Source organism: Agelaius tricolor, unplaced genomic scaffold, assembly GCF_023055355.1.
Source record: "Agelaius tricolor isolate 1412-34295 unplaced genomic scaffold, bAgeTri1.0.p SCAF_78, whole genome shotgun sequence".
NCBI lineage: Eukaryota > Metazoa > Chordata > Aves > Passeriformes > Icteridae > Agelaius > Agelaius tricolor.
The window spans coordinates 510,191-534,000 of NW_027269338.1; the positions used below are offsets into that span (position 1 = coordinate 510,191).

The following is a 23,810-nucleotide window of genomic DNA, read 5'->3' on the forward strand; positions in this document are numbered from 1 at the left end:
GTCACTGCTCCAAGGGTGGCACAGATGGTGGCACTGCTGCCCTCGTGTCCCTGCCCCGAGAGTGGCACAGACAGTGGCACTGCAGCCCCCATGTCACTTCCCTAAGGGTGGCACTGCAGTCCCCGTGTCACTGCCCTGAGGGTGGCACAGACAGTGACACTGCAGCCCCTGTGTCGCTGCTTGAGGGTGGCACAGATGGTGGCACTGCAGCCCCCGTGTCACTGCCCTGAGGGTGGCACTGCAACCCCCATATCACTGCCCCGAGGGTGGCACAGAAGGTGACATTGCAGCCTCCGTGTCGCTTCCCTGAGAGTGGCATTGCAGCTCAGGTGTTGCCACTCTGAGGGTGGCACTGCAGCCCCTGTGTCACTGCTCTGAGGGTGGCACTGCAGCCCCAGTGTCACTGTTCTGAGGGTGACACTGTGGTCCTCATGTCACTGCTCTGAGGGTGACACAGATGGTGACATTACGGCCCCCGTGTCACCACTCTGAGGGTGGCACTGCAGCCCCCGTGTCACTCCTCCTAGGGTGGCACTGCGGTCCCTATGTCACTGCCCAGAGGGTGTCACTGTGGTCCCCATGTCACTGCCCTGAGGGTGGCACTGCAGCCCCTGTGCCACTGTTCTGAGGGTGGCACTGCAGCCCCTGTGTCACTGCTCTGAGGATGGCACTGCAACCCCCATATCACTGCCCCGAGGGTGGCACAGAAGGTGACATTGCAGCCCCTGTGTCGCTTCCCTGAGAGTGGCATTGCAGCTCAGGTGTTGCCACTCTGAGGGTGGCACTGCAGCCCCTGTGTCACTGCCCCGAGGGTGGCACTGCAGCCCCTGTGTCACTGCCCCGAGGGTGGCACAGAAGGTGACATTGCAGCCCCCATGTCGCTTCCCCGAGAGTGGCATTGCAGCTCAGGTGTTGCCACTCTGAGGGTGGCACTGCAGCCCCTGTGTCACTGTTCTGAGGGTGGCACTGCAGCCCCCATGTCACTGCCCCGAGTGTGGCACTGCAGCCCCCGTGTCGGTGACACAGACAGTGGCACTGCAACTCCCATGTCACTGCCCTAAGGGTGGCACTGCGGTCCCCATGTCACTGCCCTGAGGGTGGCACAGACGGTGACACTGCAGCTCCTGTGTCACTGCCCCGAGGGTGGCACAGATGGTGGCACTGCAGCCCCTGTATCACTGCCCTGAGAGTGGCACAGAAGGTGACATTGCAGCTCACGCGTCACTTCCCCGAGAGTGGCATTGCAGCTCAGGTGTTGCCGCTCTGAGGGTGGCACTGCAGCCCCTGTGTCACTGCCCCGAGGGTGGCACTGCAGCCCCTGTGTCACTGCCCTGATGGTGGCATTGCAGCCCCCGTGTCACTGTTCTGAGGGTGGCACTGCAGCCCCCGTGTCACCGCTCCTGGCTCGGACCGGGCACCGCCGGCACCGGGACACGCCGGGGGCTGCAGGATGGGGACGGGGGACCCGCAGCCAGGGAGGGGAGGGCTCTGCAGGGACTCGGTGCCACTGCAGCCCGGGGCTGGCACAGCTCCGGATGGCTCCGGATGGCTCCGGATGGCTCCGGGAACTCGGGCTGCGCTCCCGCAGGAAGCGCTGCGTTTCCAAAAAAAGCGGCTGAAAGAAAACAGGAGGTTTTGAGAGCCGAGAGCTGGAGGAAAACAGGAGGTTGTGCGAGCCGAGAGCGGAATACATTTGCATAGTGAAGAGCTCGTTGTATAACGGGAGGGATGGAGTGGCTCCGAACGCTCCCGGGGACACAGGGAGGGTCGGGCAGGGACCCCATCCATGCAGGAATGTGGCACTGACCCCATCCCTGTGGGAATGTGGCACTGACCCCATCCCTGCGGGAATGTGGCACTGACCCCATCCCTGCGGGAATGTGGCACTGACCCCATCCCTGACCCCATCCCTGCGGGAATGTGGCACTGACCCCATCCCTGACCCCATCCCTCTGGGAATGTGGCACTGACCCCATCCCTGCTGGAATGTGGCACTGACCCCATCCCTCTGGGAATGTGGCACTGCAGGGACCCCATCCCTGCGGGAATGTGGCACCGCACCGAGCCCTGTCCCCGCTGGAATGTCACACGGCGCCCGGAAACGCCTTGGCTCGGTTGGACAAGAGTGGGGTGACAGGAAAAGCGCCAGGACGGGACCGGAGCTGCTGGAAAAGGAGCGGGAAAGCCGCAAATCCCAAAATGCGCCCGCGGGCGCGGTGGGACAGCAGAGGGAGCGCCCACAGCGGCTCCCCCTGCAGAGCGATCACAGAGTCACGGAGCCATGGAAGGGTTGGGTAGAAAGGGACACGAAAGCTCCTCCTGTCCCACCCCTGGGGACACCTCCCTCCATCCCAGGGCGATCCAAACCCTAGTGTCCAGCCTGGCCCTGGGCACTGCCAGGGATCCAGGGGCAGCCGCGGCTGCTCTGGGCACCTGTGCCAGGGCCTCACACCCTCACAGGGAACAGTTCTGTCTGATACCCGACCTAATTCCACCCTTTCAGCCCAAAACTGTCCCAGCTTTCCCCCTGTCACCGCAGGCTCCTGTGGGATGTCCCTCTCGAGGGACACACGGGGGCCACACACCCTGGCAGTGAGCGTGGGATGTGGCGCCAGCCCTGCCCACGAGCCCACCCTGACACAGCCAAGAGGCCACCAGGGGCCACCAGGGCCCTCCCAGAGCCACCAGGAGCCACCAGGAGCCACCAGGGGCCACCAGGGGCCACCAGGGTCACCAGGAGCCAACAGGGCCCTCCCAGAGCCACCAGGGGCCACCAGGGGCCATCAGGGCACTCCCAGAGCCACCAGGGGCCACCAGAGGCCACCAGGGCACTCCTGGGGCCACCAGGACGCTCCCAGAGCCACCAGGGCACTCCCAGAGCCACCAGGGGCCACCAGGGCACTCCCAAAGCCACCAGGGACCACCAGGGCACTCCCAGAGCCACCAAGGCACTCCTGGAGCCACCAGGGGCCACCAGGAGATACCAGGGGCCACCAGGGGCCACCAGGAGCCACCAGAGGCCACCAGGACATTCCCAGAGCCACCAGGGGCCACCAGGGGCCACCAGGGGCCACCAGAGGCCACCAGGGCACTCCCAGAGCCACCAGGACATTCCCAGAGCCACCAGGGGCCACCAGGGCACTCCTGGGGCCACCAGGGCACTCCCAAAGCCACCAGGAGCCACCAGGGCACTCCTGGGGCCACCAGGACGCTCCCAGGCCAGGCCTGGCCGCCTTTCCCAGCAGCCCCCAAGGTTCCCAGCCCGTTTGCTGAGGTGCCAGCCCCTCCATCAGCCCGAGCAGATCCTGCCCTGGCGCTGCTGCTCCCTGATAAGGCTGCCCTGGGTGGGTTTATCTCCCTGCACATCTGTCCTGCAGCGGCTGCCCCTGCTCTGCTCCTCCCTCAGCTCTGCCTCTGCCCCTGCTCCACGGCTGGGGCACACAGAGCCTGGCCTGGCACTACTGGGGCACACAGAGCCTGGCCTGGCACCCCCTGGCATTGCTGGAGAAAGTTTTCTGGACTTCAAGATAGACTGGAATCCACAAAAATGTGACATATTTAGATTATAGAGAGTATAGATTGTTATTGATAGAGTTTAAATATTTAGATTATAGAGAGTATAGATTATTATTGATAGAGTATAAATATTTAGATTATAGAGAGTATAGATTATTATTGATAGAGTATAAATATTTATAGAGAGTACAGATTATTATTTATTGAGTACAAATATTTAGATTATAGAGAGTATAGATTGTTATTTATCAAGTATAAATATTTAGATTATAGAGAGTATAGATTGTTATTTATCGAGTATAAATATTCAGAATTTAGAAAGTATAGATTGCTATTTATCGAGTATAAATATTTAGATTATAGAGAATATAGATTGTTATTTATAGAGTATAAATATTTAGATTATAGAGAGTATAGATTATTATTTATCGAGTATAAATATTTGGATTATAGAGAATATAGATTATTATTTATCGAGTACAAATATTGAGATTATAGAGAGTACAGATTATTATTTATCGAGTATAAATATTTAGAATTTAGAGAGTATAGATTGTTATTTCTAGAGTATAAATATTTAGATTATAGCGAGTATAGATTGTTATTTATAGAGTTTAAATATTTCAATTATAGAGAGTATAGATTGTTATTTATCGAGTATAAATATTTAGATTATAGAGAACATAGATTATAGAGAGCAGTGTGGGTGTGTCACTGGGTGAGAAATTGAGGGTTTGGGATTTTTAGTGAGTTGTGGATGGCAGCAAGATGGAGGGCACAGGGTGTCACCCTGGCTTTCTTCTCCATGCTGCTTCTTCCTCCTTCTCCATGGGTTTGGGTGGCATTTTGTAATTGGGCAGAAAAGTCCACATTGGGGGCTCTTTGGGATCATTTACTGGGTTAAAAGGGAAAATAATCTAGGTGTCAGTTCTTAATTGGACAGTTTAGTCCTAAAAGCCCCTGTAACAAGAGATTGTGGCCATTTTGTGCCCTGCTGCTGAACTCGCAGCAGTGAGACTGTTTTACCGATAGGAAATAAATAAACACCTGAGTGTGCAGGTGAATTATTGTGTCAGGTGCCTCCAATCCAGCCCCAGAGGGACCCACGGCTGGCTCTGGCACGCTGCTGGGCATGACTGTGCATTCGGGCTGTTCCCGATGGTGCCGTGACCTCCTGCAGCCCCAACGTCACCCGGGCCGGCTCTGGGCTCGCCTGCTATTTATTGACAGAGCCCTTGATAAAATATTCCATTTTTTCCCACGTGCTCCCTTGGAGCTCCCCTTCCAGCCAGGGGAGCAAAAATTTCCGTTTTGGCTTTGCTGCTGCTGCTGCTGGGATCTGGTTGTCCCAGATTGCCCCGGTTTGTCCCAGCAGCACAAAGGGAGGGCTCAGCAGCGGAGCCCTGGCGGCTCCAGCACCTTTCCCCAGCCCCAGGGGTCACCCTGGCCCCAGCTCTGTCTCTTGCCCCTCTCTCCAGGGAAGGTTTGACCTGGGAGATAAAAAGGAACAAACCAGGCCAGGTTATGAGGAGCCCTTGTCCGGTTTTCCGCTGGACTGGTTCCATGTCTTCCTCTTAACCAGAGCTCAGGAAGGTGTTAAAGGTGGTTGGGACAGGAGTTCCTGGGATGTGAGAGCCCAGACTCCCCCTGTGTGAGCCAAGAGAGGCTCCTGCAGCCCAGAGTGCTCAGGCTGGGGGTCCCGGTGTCCTTCCTGCTCGTCCTCCATGGGTGGGAGAGGTTCTGCCAAAAGGGTGACAGGGATTGTCCCCTCCTCCCCTCCCCAGAGCTGCCCATCCCACCCCATCCCATCCCATTATCCCATCCCACCCCATCCCATCCTATTATACCATCCCACCCCATCCCATCCCATCCCATTATCCCATCCCATTATCCCATCCCATCCCACCCCATCCCATTGATCCCATTCCACCTCATCCCATTGATCCCACCCCACCCCATCCCACCCCATCCCATCCCATCCCATCCCATCCCATCCCATCCCATCCCATCCCATCCCATCCCATCCCATCCCATTATCCCATCCCATCCCATCCCATCCCATCCCATCCTATTATCCCATTATCCCATCCCACCCCATCCCATCCCATCCCTCCAACCCCATTCCATCCCATTATCCCATCCCACCCCATCCCATCCTATCCCATCTCTTCCCATTCCACCTCATCCCATCCCATCCCATCCCATCCCATCCCATCCCATCCCATCCCATCCCATCCCATCCCATCCCATTATCCCATCCCATCCCATCCCATCCCATTATCCCATCCCATTATCCCATCCCATCCCACCCCATCCCATTATCCCATCCCATCCCATCCCACCCCATCCCATCTCATTATCCCATCCCATTATCCCACCCCATCCCATTGATCCCATCCCATCCCATCCCATCCCATCCCATCCCATCCCACCTCATCCCATTATCCCATCCCATCCCATCGATCCCACCCCATCCCATCCCATTGATCCCATCCCATCCCATTATCCCATTATCCCATTATCCCATTATCCCATCCTATTATCCCACCCCATCCCATTGATCCCATCCCATCCCATCCCATCCCATCCCATTATCCCATCCCATCCCATTATCCCATTATCCCATCCCATTGATCCCACCCCATCCCATCCCATTATCCCATTATCCCATTATCCCATTATCCCATCCCATCCCATTGATCCCACCCCATCCAACCCCATCCAACCCCATCCTATCCCATCCCATCCCATTCCATTGATCCCATCCCATCCCATTATCCCATCCCATCCCATCCAGTCCCATTGATCCCATTCCACCTCATCCCATTGATCCCATCCCATCCCATCCCATCCCATTGTTCCCATTCCACCTCATCCCATTATCCCATGCCATCCCATCCCATCCCATCCCATTATCCCATCATCCAATTATCCCATCCCATCCCGTCCCGTTATCCCACTCCATCCCATCCCATCCCATCCTATTGATCCCACCCCATCCTATCCCATCCCATCCCATCCTATCCCATTGTTCCCACCCCATCCCATTATCCCATTATCCCATTATCCCATCCCAGGGCTCAGGATTGGACCCTCTGGGGTCGGGCTCCAGCCCCACACAGCACCGGTTCTGCCCCACCAGGAGCTGCACCAGCCCCGGGAGAGGGGCCAAGGGGCAGGAAATCCTGAGCAGGGCCCTGAGGAGCACAGGGAATGCTCCAGGGCCTGTGGAGCACAGGGAATGCTCCCAGGGAATGCTCCAGGGCCTTTGGAGCACAGGGAATGCTCCCAGGGAATGCTCCAGAGCCTGTGGAGCACAGGGAATGCTCCAGGGCCTATGGAACACAGGGAATGCTCCAGGGCCTGTGGAGCACAGGGAATGCTCCCAGGGAATGCTCCAGGGCCTGTGGAGCACAGGGAATGCTCCCAGGGAATGCTCCCAGGGCCTTTGGAGCACAGGGAATGCTCCAGGGCCTGTGGAGCACAGGGAATGCTCCAGGGCCTGTGGAACACAGGGAATGCTCCCAGGGAATGCTCCCAGGGCCTGTGGAGCACAGGGAATGCTCCCAGGGCCTGTGGAACACAGGGAATGCTCCCAGGGAATGCTCCCAGGGCCTGTGGAGCACAGGGGATGCTCCAGGGCCTGTGGAGCACAGGGAATGCTCCCAGGGAATGCTCCAGGGCCTGTGGAGCACAGGGAATGCTCCCAGGGAATGCTCCAGGGCCTATGGAACACAGGGAATGCTCCCAGGGAATGCTCCCAGGAGCTGCAGAGGGCTGGGGGTGGCAGCAGGGCCTATGGCACAAACCAGGTGTCCTTTGTGCGTGACAGCCACAGGCAATGGGCACAGTCCGACAGCTGTGCACAAAATGCAGGCATTCTGCCCCAAATTCCAACCAGCTGTGCCCAAACTCCAGCCAGCCTGCCCCAAATTCCAACCAGCTGTGCCCAAACTCCAGCCAGCCTGCCCCAAATTCCAACCAGCTGTGCCCAAAACCCAGCCAGCCTGCCCCAAATTCCAACCAGCTGTGCCCAAAACCCAGCCAGCCTGCCCCAAATTCCAACCAGCTGTCCTGTGCTGGTGTTCTCCTGGTGTCCTTCAGCCTGTGATGATGGTCCTGTGGTGTCCCTCAGCCCATGGTGGGGGTCCCCTGGTGTCCCTCAGTGGTGGCCTGTTCATGCCCTGTCCATGTTCTGTCCATGTTCTGTCCGTGTTCTGTCCATGTTCTGTCCATGCCCTGTCCGTGTTCTGTCCATGTTCTGTCCATGCCCTGTCCATGTTCTGTCCATGCCCTGTCCATGCTCTGTCCATGTTCTGTCTGTGCCCCTGAGGCGATTTTGGCCACCCCATTTCAGCCACCTCCAGCCTGTGAAAATCACCAATCACTTGTATTTAAAATTTTAAACGTTTAATAGTAACAAAATGGTTATAAAAATAGTAATACAATTAGAGTAACAAAAATTTGGACAAACTGAATTAGGACAATATGAGACAATAAAAACAAAGAGTTATGGATGGTCCAGGTACCTCTTTCTGGGTAAAATAAGCCCGAAAAAGGATCCACATTAACAGAGGATTAACCCTTAAAAGCAACAGCCTGTTGCATATTCATGCACCTCATCCATGATGCATAAATTCCATTCAAACACAGGATTCTGTCTGGGCAGTGTCAGCTTCTTCCTCTGAATCCTAACAGCGCCTTCGAGGCAGGAAGAAGTTCATTTCTTCTGATAATGGGGCAATAAATTCTCTTTCTCTGAAAGATTCAGGTGTCCTGTGGCTGCTATCTCGCTGCGAGTTCTTTCTTTTTAAAAAGAGTATCCTACATAGCATCGTCTCTATTTTAACAGTTTTTATAACCTAAAACTGTATTTAACACAGTACTTAAGAGAATTAATACAGCATTACTTTCTAACACAACACATATAATATTCATTTGAATATTTGTGAAAAGCCAATGATAAAATACACGCATTTTTCACACTCGGGGGTCAGATCCGTGTTCACCCAGCGCCGATCCCGGGCTCCACGCTGACCTCTTTGGCTGTGGTGGTTTTTGACGACCGAAATTCGGTCTACGCGGACAAATTAATGAATCTTTGCTAAGTTTTCTTCCAAGTTTGGCTCTCGGTTTGATCATTTATAACAACCTGCTGGCACCTGCGGGCTCCAGGTGATGCTGCAGGTGAGGAGCTGCGGGCAGGGCAGTCACAGCCCGGGGGAGCTCAGACACACAAACCCATCCTTCCGACCGACAGACGGACGGACGGACGGACGGAGCGGCAGCAGGACGCTTGCCAGAACCACGGAGCCGCTTTGGCACGGGGCGGGCCGGGCAGCGGCAGAGCACGACGGCCCCGCAGCCCGGCCCCATCATCAAACGCGGCTGAAAACGGGCACGGACCCAGCGGGGCCCCCGGGCAGCGAGAGGGGAAGGGAGGCAGGGGAGACCCCCCGGGCCCGGCTGCTCCCGGCCCCGTGGAGCCAGTGCAGGGAAAGGGCCGGGGGCTCCGGCTCTGCTGCTCCTGGAATGGTGGCACCACCGTGCTGGGGGCTCCTGCTGCTCTGGAGTGCTGGGACCATTGGGCCGGGGGCTCCTGATTCTCCTGGAATGGTGGCACCACCGTGCCGGGGGATCCTGATTCTCCTGGAGTGCTGGGACCATTGGGCCAGGGGCTCTGGCTCTGCTGCTCCTGGAGTGCTGGGACCACCGTGCCGGGGGCTCCTGATTCTCCTGGAATGGTGGCACCACCGTGCTGGGAGTTCCTGATTCTCCTGGAATGGTGGCACCACCGGGCTGGGGGCTCCTGCTGCTCCTGGAATGCTGGGCCCACTGTGCTGGGGGTTCCTGATTCTCCTGGAGTGCTGGGACCATTGGGCTGGGGGCTCCTGATTCTCCTGGAATGGTGGCACCACCGTGCTGGGGGCTCCTGATTCTCCTGGAATGGTGGCACCACCGTGCTGGGGGCTCCTGATTCTCCTGGAGTGCTGGGACCATTGGGCTGGGCAGGGCAGGGGCTCCTGCTGCTCCTGGAGCTGTGCTCCTGTTATGAGTAGAAGAAGAGTTGTCCATTGTTCAAAGGTTGCAGAGTTCACAAGCTAAGCCAATTGCTGCCAAGCTGGAGTTCTAACTGCTTGTTGTTAATAATTTCATGCTGTAATCCCCTGCTGTTAATGGTTTTCCTTTAATTACCTGCTGTTGGTGGTGAGAAATCCCCTTTGTCCAGCATCCCCCTGCTGCTTCCTGGGAAATGGCGCCCAGGACTGTGAGGAGGAGGTGACATCGGGGCTGGCAGGCGAATGAGGGAACCCCGCACCAAATCCCGCAGGAAAAACCCCTAAAACCAACGAGCCACCACGGACTTGAGAGACTGAAGTGATGTCTGGAGGTGAGGAACAGAACCCGGTGTCCGCTGAGATCCTCTCTACCCCTCACCCTAAGCTCAGAGATGTCGGCTGGAAGGAAGAGCTCGAGTGTCAAACTCAGGATCCAGGAATCCCCTGCTGCTCTGGTGGGGATGGAGCCCCCGGCCCTGCCTGCAGATCAGAGGGCGAAGCTGCAATTTCCCTCCTCCTCCTCCTCCTCCTCCTCCTCCTCTGTGCCACTCCTGGGAGCAGTGGTGGTCTCTGTGTGTGTGTGACCCGTCGGGTCTCCCCACCCAAGCTGGTTTATAATGAAGGCATTCAAAAGGTGAAAGATCTCCTGCCCTGTTCATTCCAGGGGCGCTGGGCCGGGCTGGGGGGGTCCCACCGTGCCAGGCTGTGCCCCCCAACCCCGGGGCCTGCGGAGGTGCCAGGAGGGGAAAAACAGAGGGGCCTGAGAGGGCTCGGGAGTGGCCACGGGCTCGGCCAGCTCAGGGCATGTTCAGGGGGATCCACAGCTGGGACCCTGTTAAATGATGAGGAGTCATTATAACCCTTGTTAAATAACAAGGAGTTATAACCCTTGCTAAATAATGAGGAGTCATTATAACCCCTGTAAAATAATGAAGAGTTATTATAGCCCCTGTTAAATAACGAGGAGTCATTATAACCCCCGTTAAATAATGAGGAGTCATTATAACCCCTGTTAAATAATGAGGAGTCATTATAAACCCCTGTTAAATAATGAGGAGTCATTATAACCCCTGTTAAATAATGAGGAGTTATTATAACCCTTGTTAAATAACGGGGAGTCATTATAATCCCCATTAAATAACGAGGCATTATTATAACCCTTGTTAAATAATGAGAGTTATTATAACCCTTGTTAAATAATGAGGAGTCATTATAACCCCTGTTAAATAATGAGAGTCATTATAACCCCTGTTAAATAACAAGGAGTCGTTATAACCCCTGTTAAATAATGAGGAGTTATTATAACCCTTGTAAAATAATGAAGAGTTATTATTACCCTTGTTAAATAATGAGGAGTCATTATAACCCCCGTTAAATAACAAGGAGTTATTATAACCCTCATTAAATAACGCCAGGAGTTATTATAACCCTTGTTAAATAACGAGGAGTCATTATAATCCTTGTTAAATAACGAGGAGTTATTATAACCCCCGTTAAATAATGAGGAGTTATTATAACCCTCATTAAATAACACCAGGAGTTATTATAACCCTCATTAAATAACACCAGGAGTTATTATACCCCCCGTTAAATAATGCAGGAGCTGCAGAGTGGCTGCACAGCCCTGTGGGGTCACCCCTGCTCACTCCAGGTGTGGGGTCACCCCTGCTCACTCCAGGTGTGGGGTCACCCCTGCTCACCCCAGGTGTGGGGTCACCCCTGCTCACCCCAGTGTGGGGTTTTGGAGCTCACCCCAGTGTGGGGTTTTGGAGCCCCTGCTCACCCCAGGTGTGGGGTCACCCCTGCTCACTCCAGGTGTGGGGTCACCCCTGCTCACCCCAGGTGTGGGGTTTTGGAGCTCACCCCAGGTGTGGGGTCACCCCTGCTCACCCCAGTGTGGGGTTTTGGAGCCCCTGCTCACCCCAGGTGTGGGGTCACCCCTGCTCACCCCAGTGTGGGGTTTTGGAGCCCCTGCACCTGCCAGCCCTGCAGGGTTGGCAGCACCGGGAGCTCCAGAGGTCCCCAGCCCTGGAGGGAGCCGTGGCCGGGGCACCTGGGGACAGGGGGACAGGGGGACAGGAGCCCTGGCTCCACCCTCTCAGGAGTGACAGGGTGATAGGGTGACAGGGGGACAGGTGTGACAGAGGTGACAGGGGTGACAGGGGGACAGGGGTGACAAGGGTGACAGGGGGACAGGGTGACAGGGGTGACAGGGGTGACAGGGGGACAAGGGTGACAGGGTTACAGGGGTGACAAGGGTGACAGGGGTGACAGGGGGACAAGGGTGACAGGGGTGACAGTGGTTACAGGGATGACAAGGGTTACAGGGGTGACAGGGTGACAGTGGTGACAGGATGACAGGGTGACAGGGGTGACAGGGGTGATAGGGATGACAGGGGGACAAGGGGACAGGGTGACAGGGTGACAGTGGTGACAGGGGTGATAGGGTTACAGGGTGACAGGAGCCCCAGCTCCACCCTCCGAGTGCCCTTGCCCCTGCCCTGCAGACAGAACTCGCCCCCAAATCCCAAATCCCAAAGCCCAAATCCCAAATCCTGCCCACCTCCCACGCGCCCCCGTCCTGGATGGAAACCAAACCCTGGAACTTTGCACCCATAATCCCCGTGCTGAGCTCCCCCAGCTCCTCAGGCAGGAGCTCCAGGCTGCTCCTGTGCTCAGGGCAGCCAGGCAGGAGCTGAGTGTGAAAAATGTGTATTTTATAATTGGCTTTTCCCAAATATTCAAATGAATATTGTATGTGTTGTGTTAGAAAGCTGTGCTGTGTTAATTCTCTTAAGTAGTGTGTTAAATATAGTTTTAGGTTATAACTAAATGTTAAAATAGAAACTGTGCTATGTAGGATACTTTTATAAAGAGATGGCAGCCACAGGACACCTGAATCCTTCAGAGAAAGAGAATTTATTCTCCATTATCAGAAGAAATGAACTTCTTCCCGCCTCGAAGGCGCTGTCAGGATTCAGAGGAAGCAGCTGACACTGCCCAGCCAGAATCCTGTGTTTGAATGGAATTTATGCATCATGGATGAGGTGCATGAATATGCAACAGGCTGTTGCTTTTAAGGGTTAATCCTCTGTTAACGTGGGTCCTTTTTGGGGCTTATTTTGCCCAGAAAGAGGTACCTGGACTGTCCCTAACTCTTTGTATTTATTGTCTCGTATTGTCCTAATCCAAATTGTCCAAATTATTACTACTCTATTTATATTACTATTTTTATAACCATTTTATTACCATTAAGCTTCTAAAATTTTAAAAACGAGTGATTGGCGTTTTTCAGACCCAGCCCAACCCTCCTTTTCTGCAGGCTGAGCGCCCCCAGCTCAGCTCCCTCAGCCCCCCTGGCCCTTCCCAGGTCCATTCCTGCCTCTGGAGCTGCTCCAGCCCTTCAGGGTCCTTCTCAGTTAAAAACGCCAATCACTCGTTTTTAAAATTTTTAAAAGTTTAATAGTAATAAGATGGTTATAAAAATAGTAATACAATTAGAGTAATAATAATTTGGACAAAGTGAATTAGGACAATATGAGACAATAAATACAAAGAGTTAGGACAGTCCAGGTACCTCTTTCTGGGCAAAATAAGCCCGAAAAAGGACCCACGTTAACAGAGGATTAACCCTTAAAAGCAACAGCCTGTTGCATATTCATGCACCTCATCCATGATGCATAAATTCCATTCAAACACAGGATTCTGGCTGGTCATCGTCAACTTCTTCCTTCTAATCCTAACAGCACCTTCGAGGCGGGAAGAAGTTCATTTCTTCTGATAATGGAGCAATAAATTCCCTTTTTCTGAAAGATTCAGGTGTCCTGTGGCCGCTATCTCGCTGTGAGTCCTTTATTTTTAAAAAGAGTATCCTACATAGCATCGTTTCTATTTTAACAATTTTTATAACCTAAAACCATATTTAACACACTGCTTAAGAGAATTAATACAGCATTACTTTCTAACACAACACATATAATATTCACTTGAATATTTGTGAAAAGCCAATCATAAAACACACGCATTTTTCACAGATGCGTCCCCCCTGTGGGTCACAACACACAGGAGACCCCCAGAGAGGCCCTGAAGACCAAATCCTTGCCCCACCCGGCTGGAAGCAGCTCAGACCTGAGCCCAGGGGTGCCCCTGCTCCCCATTTCCCCCAGGGCAGCCCGAGAGGAGCGGCCCAAGGAGCTGAGCAGGGACCGGGCTGTGCTCCAGCAGCTGCAGCTCCCGGCCATCCACAGCAGGAGCCTCTGGAGCCACAGGGGCTGCAGCCGAGACTCTGCTTAATAGCCCTCAATCAATTTCCCTGCCGCAAATTCGCCTAATGGCTTTTTAAAACCCCTTTCAAATCAGCTGCAAGCGCCCTGTGGCAACGAATTCCGCTGCTACCACGCGGAGCACTCAGCCCAGGGAACAGCAGAGATTTCCCTGCTCCGAACACTCAGCCCAGGGAACAGCAGAGATTTCCCTGCTCCGAACACTCAGCCCAGAAAACAGCAGAGAGTTCCCTGCTCCGAGCACTCACCTGCAGGAACAGCAGAGATTTCCCTGCTCCGAACACTCAGCCCAGAAAACAGCAGAGATTTCCCTGCTCCGAACACTCAGCCCAGAAAACAGCAGAGATTTCCCTGCTCTGAGCACTCACCTGCAGGAACAGCAGAGATTTGCACTCACCTGCAGGAACAGCACAGATTTGCACTCACCTGCAAGAACAGCAGAGATTTCCCTGCCCTGAGCACTCAGCCCAGAAAACAGCAGAGATTTCCCTGCCCTGAGCACTCACCTGCAGGAACAGCCAGAGATTTGCACTCACCTGCAGGAACAGCACAGATTTGCACTCACCTGCAGGAACAGCAGAGATTTCCCTGCCCTGAGCACTCTCACCTGCAGGAACAGCAGAGATTTCCCTGCCCTGAGCACTCACCTGCAGGAACTGCAGAGATTTCCCTGCTCCCTGTGCTCCACAGCTCCATGGGGCTCCCAGCTGCCTCCCCGTGTGCAGTGACACACCTGGGAGGAGCAGGCAGGACAGGTGAGCTCACCTGTGCTCCCCAGTGATGGAGCAGGGAGCTGCAGAGGAGTGGGGAGGTGTGGGACCCTGAGGAGCCCCTCCCTGTGCCCTCCCTGTGTGCAGTGACACACCTGGAAGGGGCAGGTGAGCTCACCTGTGCTCCCCAGTGATGGAGCAGGGAGCTGGAGAGGGGAGGTGAGGTCTGGAACAGCCAGGAGCCCCTCCCTGTGCCCTCCTGTGTGCAGTGACACACCTGGGAGGGGCAGGTGAGCTCACCTGTGCTCCCCAGTGATGGAGCAGAGCAGAGCAGAGCTGTGGGACCCTGAGGAGCCTCTCCCCGTGCCCTCCCTGTGCCCTCCCCGTGTGCAGTGACACACCTGGGAGGAGCAGGCAGGACAGGTGAGCTCACCTGTGCTGTCCAGTGAGCGAGGAGGGAGCTGGAGAGGGGAGGTGAGGTCTGGAACAGCCAGGAGCCCCTCCCTGTGCCCTCCTGTGTGCAGTGACACACCTGGAAGGGGCAGGTGAGCTCACCTGTGCTCCCCAGTGATGGAGCAGAGCAGAGCAGAGCTGTGGGACCCTGAGGAGCCTCTCCCCGTGCCCTCCCTGTGCTCCAGCCCTGCCCAGGTGCTCTCCCAGCTGAGGAACTGGTTCCACCTGTGCACACCCACCTGTGCCACCCCTCCCTGTGCCACCCGAGCCGGCTGTGGAAGCCACCCAGAAACTGCGGTGGATCAGCAAACTCGGCCCAGACATTGCTCATCCGCTCATCCCTTTTGGGGGTGCTGGAGGTGCTGAAAAGGCAGCTCCAGGAGGCCAGGAGGGGGACACAGGGGTGCCACCATTGAGAACTGGAGTCAGACATGGCCAGGAGAGGGTCACAGGGGTGGCACCATCGAGAGCTGGAGTCAACCACGGCCAGGAGGGGGTGACAGGGGTGTCACCAGGAGCCAGGAGCAGTCAGCCATGAGATGTCACAGAGGGGCCATTGAGGCTGGGAGGTGGCCACCATTGAGGCTGGGGTGCCACCATTGAGAACTGGAGTCAGCCAAGGCTGGGAGGGGGTCCCAGGGCTGGCACTGGGGGCTGGAGTGAGTTTGCCATGGCCAGGAGAGGGTCACAGGGGTGCCACCATCAAGAGCTGGATGCAGCCACAGCCAGGAGAGGGTCACAGGGGTCCCATTGAGGCTCAGAGATGGTCCCAGGGAACTGGAGCCAACCGAGGCTGGGAGGGGGTCACAGGGGTGCCATCAGGAATGGAGTCAGCCGAGGCTGGCAGATCATCACAGCGATGCCACCATTGAGAGCTGGAGTCACACACAGCCAGGAGGGGTCACAGGGGTGCCATGGAGGCCAGGAGGGGTCACAGGGGTGGCATCGAGGCTGGGAGGGGGTGACAGGGCTGTCATCAGAAGCTGGAGGCAGCCACAGCCAGGAGGGGATCACAGGGGTGCCACCATCGAGATCTGGAGTGAGCCAAGGCTGGGAAGGGTCACAGGGGTGCCATTGAGGCTGGGAAGGGTCACAGGGGTGCCATCGAGGCCAGGAGGGGTGACAGGGGTGGCACTGGGAGCTGGGAGCAGTCAGCCATGGCCAGGAGATGGTCACAAGGGTCCCATCAGGAGCTGCAGTGAGCCACGGCCGGGAGGTGGCCCCGGGGCTGCCATCGAGGCCGGGAGGTGGCCCCGGGGCGCTGCAGGGGCTGTGGGGATGGGGAAGGTGCCTGGGCGTGGGGCTCGGTTTGTGTTTGGTGGCAACATTTCCATCCCTTGGCCTTGAACTCATTCCCAGACTCTGCTGTGATAAGAACCAGGGGCTGGCACCGCTTCCAGCCCTGCCTGGCACACAGGGGACAAGGTGACCCAGGGGGAGCTCCTGGCACACAAGGGACAAGGTGACCCAGGGGCAGCTCCTGGCATACAGGGGACAAGGTGACCCATCCTGGCAGCTCCTGGCACACAGGGGACAAGGTGACCCAGGGGCAGCTCCTGGCACACAGGGGACAAGGTGACCCACCCTGGCAGCTCCTGGCACACAGGGGACAAGGTGACCCAGGGGCAGCCCCTGGCACGCAGGGGACAAGGTCACCCACCCTGGCAGCTCCTGGCACACAGGGGACAAGGTGACCCATCCTGGGAGCTCCTGGCACGCAGGGGACAAGGTGACCCAAGGGGAGATCCTGGCACACAGGGGACAAGGTGACCCATTCTGGGAGCTCCTGGCACACAGGGGACAAGGTGACCCACCCTGGCAGCTCCTGGCACCAGGCACTGGGCTGGAACAGGGGCTGGGGGGCACAGAGGGACCTGGTGGTGGCACAGAGGGACCTGGTGGTGGCCCAGGGGAGGTGGTGGTGACTCAGAGGGACCTGGTGGTGGCCAAGCAGGACCTGGTGGTGGCACAGGGGGGACCTGGTGGTGGCCCAGAGGGACCCAGTGTTGGCCCAGGGGGACCTGGTGGTGGCCATGGGGGACATAGTGGTGACCCAGTGAGACCTGGTGGTGGCCAAGCAGGACCTGGTGTTGGCCCTGCAGGACCTGGTGGTGGCCCAGTGAGACCTGGTGTTGGCCCAGGGGGATCTGGTGTTGGCCCAGGGGACTCGGTGGTGGCCAAGCAGGACCTGGTGCTGGCCCAGAGGGACCTGGTGGTGGCCCAGCAGGACTTCATGGTGGCACAGCAGGACCTGGTGGTGGCCATGCAGGACCCGGTGGTGGCCAAGCAGGACCCGGTGGTGGCCCCCACCAGGACACACCTCCTGCTCCCTTGTCCCGTGCCAGGCCGGGAGGTTGTGGCCATACCTGGCGTGCCCTTCCCGTGTCCCCTCGGTCACCCGGAGCAGCCGCAGCCCAGAGGGGGAGGACGAGCCCGAGCCCCGCCAGGCGCCAGCGCAGCGCGGAAAAAGGGTGGGACGAGGCACGGCCGGGCTAAAAGTAACTGGAGACGGCCAGAAAAAGGAAAAAAAATAACAAAAAACAAACCAAAAATAATCTAACGAGCCAGAGAGCTCCCGGTGGAACGAAAACATCTGCGGGGCGCCGGGTGGGGGCTGGTGCGGAGCTCCCGGGGTGCCCAGGCCCGGCCAGGGGGTCCCGCAGAGCCCCCGGTACCGGAGCAGGGGCGGCTGCGGGGGACGGGCAGGGAGAGACCCCCGAGATGGGGACAGCGCCGGGCAAGGCAGCCCCAGGGACACGGGACGGGCCCGGGAACGGGGCTCGGAGGGGTGGGAAGGGAACGGGGCTCGGAGGGGGGGACGGGAACGGGAACGGGGCTCCGAGGGGGGGACGGGAACGGGGCTCGGAGGGTGGGACGAGCCCCGGGGCCCCGGAGGGGGCAACCGGCGGCTGCTGAGGGGGCGGGGGCAGGACATGGACACGGACACGAACCGGACGGCCCCGGGGCGGGTCGAGCCTGGTGCGGGAACTGCCGGGGGTGCGGGAACTGCCGGGGGTGCGGGAGCTGCCGGGGGTGCGGGAGCTGCCGGGGGTGCGGGAGCTGCCGGGGGTGCGGGAACTGCCGGGGGTGCGGGAGCCCCTCCCGAGGTTCGGGAGCCCCTCCCGGAGGTGCCGGGGGTGCCGGAGCTGCCGGGGGTGCGGGAACCCCTCCCGAGGTTCGGGAGCCCCTCCCGGGGGTGCCGGAGCTGCCGGGGGTGCGGGAGCCCCTCCCGGCGGGGCGGGGCGTGCGCGGCCGCACGTCCGGAGCGGGGCGGGACGAGACCGGGCCGGCCCCGCACGGCACCGGCGGAGCGCGGCGGGGCTCGGGGCGCTGCGGTGCCGCTCGGCTCCGTTTCGCCGCCTTCGGCTTGGTTCCGTTCGGTTCGCTTCGGTTCGGCGCGCATCAGCGCGGCTCGACGCGGTTCGGAGCGGATCGGGTCGGATCGGGTCGGATTGGATCGGATCTGAGCGGATCGGGTCGGATCTAAGCGGATCAGGTCGGACTCGAGCCCGGTACAGCCGGGCACGGATCGCGGATCGCGGCGGGGATGGCGGTGCCGGAGCCGGACGCGCGGCTGGCGCAGGAGAAGGAGGAGGAGAGCGAGGAGGAGAGCGAGGTGCTGGAGGAGAGTCCCTGCGGCCGCTGGCAGAAGCGCCGCGAGCAGGTGGGAGCCGCGGAACGCCGGGAGACGGGATGGGGATCCCGGGGACGGGGCCACCGGGCCCTGCGGGGCACCGCGAGGGCCGCGGCCGGAGGGCGATGCGGGCAGCGAGTGCCCGGGGGCGGCCGGAGGTGCGGGGAGCCGGGCTCGGTCATGCCTGGCTCGGGTTGTGCCGGTGAGGGAGGCCGAGCTCGCCGTGCCACAGCGATTCGTGTCTCGGTGTGGAAAACCGAGCCCACCGTGTCTCGGTGCGGGGAGAGCCGAGCCCGCCGTGTCTCGGTGCGGGGAGAGCCGAGCCCGCCGTGTCTCGGTGTGGAAAACCGAGCCCACCGTGTCTCGGTGCGGGGAGAGCCGAGCCCGCCGTGGCTCGGTGCGGGGAGAGCCGAGCCCGCCGTGGCTCGGTGCGGGCTGTGCCGGTGCGGGCTGTGCCGGTGCGGGGACCGGGCTCACGGTGCCCCGGGACCCGATCTCACCGTGCCCAGGTGCCCCGGGACCCAATCTCACCGTGCCCAGGTGCCCCGGGACCCAATCTCACCGTGCCCAGGGGCCCGATCTCACCGTGCCCAGGTGTGCGGGTACCCGATCTCACCGTGCCCGGTGCGGCGGCTGCAAGGGCTCAGGTTTCACCGTGCCCTGCTCTGGGGTGTCTGGGGCAGGACTCGGGCTCACCGTGTCCCGGTACCGGGTTCTGGAGGCCGGGCTCCGGTGTGGGAAGGCCCCGGTGTGGAGAACCGGGCTGTGCCCCGGCTCAGTCCGGGCCCATCCCGCGGCCCCGGTTCCGGTGGGACCGGCCGTGCCGGGCAGTCGGTAACCGCCCCGCGGGGCTCCCGGAGGGTTCTGCCGGTCTGAATCCCGGAGCCGTGCCCGGTGCCAGCCCCACAGGTGGCAGAACGGTGACCCCGGAGCTGCTGCGGGAGCGGGGCCGTGCCGGTCACCGGTGCGGTGTCGGGGCTGCCCCCAGAGCCCATCCCGGGGCTGGAGAGCGCCGTTCCTCCTCTCCAGAGAAGGGGGCAGCTCATCCTCCTGTGCCAGGCTGCAGCACCAGGAGTGCCTCCTCAAAAACGGGGCTGGAGCCACCCTGTCCCTGTCAGGGCCCCCAGAACAGGGAGCAGAGCTGGGGGGTGAGTCCTGGCCCCAGGCGGGGGCTGGGGGACGGACACGGGGCTGGGGGACAGACAGACCATAGGCACTGCTGGAGCCCGGAGGGGAAAGGCCCATCCAAGGCCAGACCCTTTATCTGCCCCTTATCTCCCCTGTCCCCAAGGCCAGACCCTTTATCTACCGCTTATCTCCCCTGTCCCCGAGGCCAGACCCTTTATCTGCCCCTTATCTCCCCTGTCCCGGTAAAGGACCCGGCCCCAGCGCTCAGCTCAGCCCAGGCCTGAATCTCCCGGCCTGAATTCCCAGGCTGGGCTTTGCTGAGAAGCTGATCACAGCTCCTGGCTGATAACTCCAATCCTCCTGGCTGATCCCTGCTCCTGGGGCTGATCCCTGCTCCTGGGGCTGATCACTGCTCCTGGGGCTGATCCCTGCACCAGGCTGATCACAGCTCCAGGCTGATCCCAGCTCCTGGGGCTGATCCCAGCTCCTGGGGCTGATCCCTGCTCCTGGGGCTGATCACAGCTCCTGGCTGATCACAGCTCCAGGCTGATCACAGCTCCTGGTTGATAATTCCTCCTGGCTGATCATTCCTCCTGGCTGATCCCTGCTCCTGGGGCTGATCCCTGCTCCTGGCTGATCCCAGCTCCTGGGGCTGATCCCAGCTCCTGGGGCTGATCCCAGCTCCTGGGGCTGATCCCTGCTCCTGGGGCTGATCCCTGCTCCAGGCTGATCCCTGCTCCTGGCTGATCACAGCTCCTGGGGCTGATCCCTGCTCCTGGGGCTGATCCCAGCTCCTGGGGCTGATCCCAGCTCCTGGGGCTGATCCCTGCTCCTGGGGCTGATCCCTGCTCCAGGCTGATCCCTGCTCCTGGCTGATCACAGCTCCTGGGGCTGATCCCTGCTCCTGGGGCTGATCCCAGCTCCTGGGGCTGATCCCAGCTCCTGGGGCTGATCCCTGCTCCTGGGGCTGATCCCTGCTCCAGGCTGATCCCTGCTCCTGGCTGATCACAGCTCCTGGGGCTGATCCCTGCTCCAGGCTGATCCCTGCTCCAGGCTGATCCCTGCTCCTGGCTGATCACAGCTCCTGGGGCTGATCCCAGCTCCTGGGGCTGATCCCAGCTCCTGGGGCTGATCACAGCTCCTGGGGCTGATAACTCAAATCCTCCTGGCTGATTCCTGCTCCTGGCTGATCATTCCTCCTGGGTGATCACAGCTCCTGGCCGATAATTCCTCCTGGCTGGTAATTCCTCCTGGCCAATAAGCTGCTCTGTCCCTCGGTGCTGCCAGGTGCTTCCACATCCCCCCTTTCCCCCGTTCCTGCTCCCTCCCCCTCTCTGGAAAACACCTTCCCCACACCACAGGTCAATGGGCCCTGACCCTGCCCCTGCCCCTCGTGAAATGGAGAATATCGAGGAGCTGGAGCACGTTCAGAGACAGGAATGGAGCTGGGCAGGGGCTCAGCCTGGAGCAAAGGAGGCTCAGGGGGCCCTTGTGGCTCTGCACAGCTCCTGCCAGGAGGGCACAGCCAGGGGGATTTGGGATCTGATCCCAGGAGCAGGGACAGGAGCAGAGGGAACGGCCTCAGGCTGGGCCAGGGAGCTCAGGGTGGGATATTGGGGAAATTCCTTCAGTCTGCTCTGGCCAAACAGCAACGTTTAATGGTGAGGATTTCAATGTCAGTGATGTTTCATGGTGAGGATTTCAATGCCAAACAGCCACATTTAATGGTGAGGATTTCAATGCCAAACAAACAGTGACATTTATTGGTGAGGATTTCAATGTTTAATTGAAATTGCCAAACAGTGACATTTATTGGTAAGGATTTCAATGACAACCATGTTTAATGGTGAGGATTTCAATGCCAGCCATGTTTAATGGTGAGGATTTCAATGCCAGCCGTGTTTCATGGTGAGGATTTCAATGCCAAACGGTGACATTTATTGGTGAGGATTTCAATGCCAGCCATGTTTCATGGTGAGGATTTCAATGCCAGTGGTGTTTATTGAGGATTTCCATGCTGATTTATGCAGGACCTTTCTGGAGCGGTGCTGCCATGCCCAGACCTGGCCTGGGGTGGGGTGGGTTCATCCTCCTGTGCAGGTGTGGACAGGTGGGAACCCCCAGAGCCGTCTCCACACGAGTGCTTTGGGTCCCGGTGCTCTCCATCCCCGGGGCTCTTCCAGCTGGAGCAGGGAAGGGTGGGATGTGCTTCTGAGGGGTGGGAAGGGTGGGATGGCCTTCCCTGGGCATCACAGCTGCTCCAGGAGAGGGCAGGAATGCTCCTGATCGCCGGCTGGAGGAAGTTTGTGCAGGAGCTGTGCAGGTTCCCAGGTGTTTGTGATGTGCAGGTTCCCAGATGTTTGTTTGTGCAGATTCATAGGTGTTGGGGAAGATGAAACAGGAAAAGCCTTATCAATGTGATTGTCTGGCAAAAGATTTTGAGAATATGGAAACTATAAGGGAGAATGAAATGAAAGCAAGCTTTGAGATCCCTCAGTTACTGAACAACTGGAAAACAATGGCATGGCCAGCTGAAGGTGATCCCCTTTTGATGGAACAACACCCTCTGCTTGCAGACAGGCCCAAGGGTCAGAGCAGACCCTGCCAGCTTGGCAGGAGGGCCCAAAGAGGAGTTTTTAGGGTTTGAAATGTAACACAGTGTGGGAATGTAGTGATTCTTATAGGCTGTATGGAAATGCTGTAGGATTTGTATCTTGTACTGGATTGGTGAGTGAGAATCAGAATATTCAACACAGAAGAAGATTTATTGTATTGTAAGGGGAACTTTGCTCTCTTGCCTTTTACTCTCTTACCTCTTGTACTCTCTTGTGCTTTTGCTCTCTTTCCCTCTCACCCTCTCTCCCCTCTCTTCTCTCAGCCCTGCTCTGAGCTCTGCCTGGCAGCTCCAGCAGGGCCCTGCCCTTGGCCCTATGCAATAAACCCGAAGTTCCTGACCTGGCTGCAGAGATCTCTCATCTCCGTCTGTCCCAACCGTGCTACCCCCTACACACAGGTGTTTGTGCAGATTCCCAGGTGTTTGTGCAGATTCCGAGGTGTTCGTGATGTGCTGATTCCCAGATGTTTGTGCAGGTTCACAGATGGATGTTTGTGCAGATGCCCAGATGTTTGCGCAGATTCCCAGGTGTTTGCGCAGATTCCCAGGTGTTTGTGCAGATGCCCAGGTGTTTGCGCAGATTCCCAGGTGTTTGTGCAGATTCCCAGATGATGTTTGTGCGGATTCCCAGGTATTTGTGCAGATTCCCAGGTATTTGTATGTTCAGATTCCCAGGTATTTGTATGTTCAGATTCCCAGGTGTTTGTTCGTGCGGGTTCCCAGATGTTTGTGCAGATTCCCAGATGTTCGCGCAGACTCACAGATGTTTGTTTCTGCAGATTCCCAAGGGTTTGTGCAGATTCACTGATATTTGTGCAGATTCCCAGGTATTTGTGCATTCACAGGTGTACAGATTCCCAGGTGTTTGTTCGTGCAGGTTCCCAGGTGTTTGTGCAGATTCTCAAATGTTTCTTTGTGCAGATTCCCAGGTGTTTGTACAGATTCTCAGATGTTTGTTTGTGCAGATTCCCAGGTGTTTGTGCAGATTCCCAGGTGTTTGTATGTTCAGATTCCCAGATGTTTGTATGTTCAGATTCCCAGGTGTTTGTTTGTGCAGATTCCCAGGTGTTTGTGCAGATTCCCAGGTGTTTGTATGTTCAGATTCCCAGATGTTTGTATGTTCAGATTCCCAGGTGTTTGTTTGTGCAGATTCCCAGGTATTTGTGCAGATTCCCAGGTGTTTGTGCAGATTCCCAGCTAGCTAAGAATAGAAAAAGAAAGAATGATAACAAAGGTTTGTGGCTCGGGCTCTCTGTCCGAGCCAGCTGAGCTGTGATTGGCCATTAATTAGAAACAACCACATGAGACCAATCCCAGATTTACCTGTTGCATCCCACAGCAGCAGATAATTACTGTTTAAATTTTGTTCCTGAGGCCTCTCAGCTTCCTCTTTTCCTAAGAAAAGAATTTTTC

The 23,810-nt window shown here is 57.7% G+C and overlaps 1 protein-coding gene and 1 long non-coding RNA gene across 7 annotated transcripts in view; one reads left to right on the plus strand and one right to left on the minus strand.

Moving 5' to 3' along the window:
• Positions 1 to 13,013: 13,013 nt before the first annotated feature.
• On the minus strand, positions 13,014 to 17,966 carry LOC139585444 (uncharacterized). 5 transcript variants are annotated; one of them, XR_011677082.1, is made up of 3 exons: positions 17,294 to 17,966; positions 14,395 to 17,209; positions 13,014 to 14,364 (listed from the first exon to the last, which is right to left on the minus strand). It is a non-coding gene; the product is annotated as an uncharacterized lncRNA (long non-coding RNA). The 5 variants fall into 5 exon arrangements; XR_011677078.1 differs by having other exon boundaries at positions 13,014 to 14,226; positions 14,285 to 14,364; positions 14,395 to 17,966; XR_011677081.1 differs by having other exon boundaries at positions 14,466 to 17,966.
• Positions 17,967 to 18,300: 334 nt separating this feature from the next.
• The window catches only part of LOC139585439 (nuclear receptor-binding protein 2-like), a 45,614-nt gene continuing 40,104 nt past the window's right edge, over positions 18,301 to 23,810 (plus strand). The window contains exon 1 of one of the 2 annotated variants that reach the window (XM_071418198.1): positions 18,301 to 18,685. In XM_071418198.1, coding sequence (XP_071274299.1) covers positions 18,569 to 18,685 — 117 coding nt within the window. In that variant the 5' untranslated portion in view covers positions 18,301 to 18,568. The remainder of the gene's footprint in view (positions 18,686 to 23,810) is intronic. The other variant, XM_071418197.1, reaches the window with a different exon arrangement.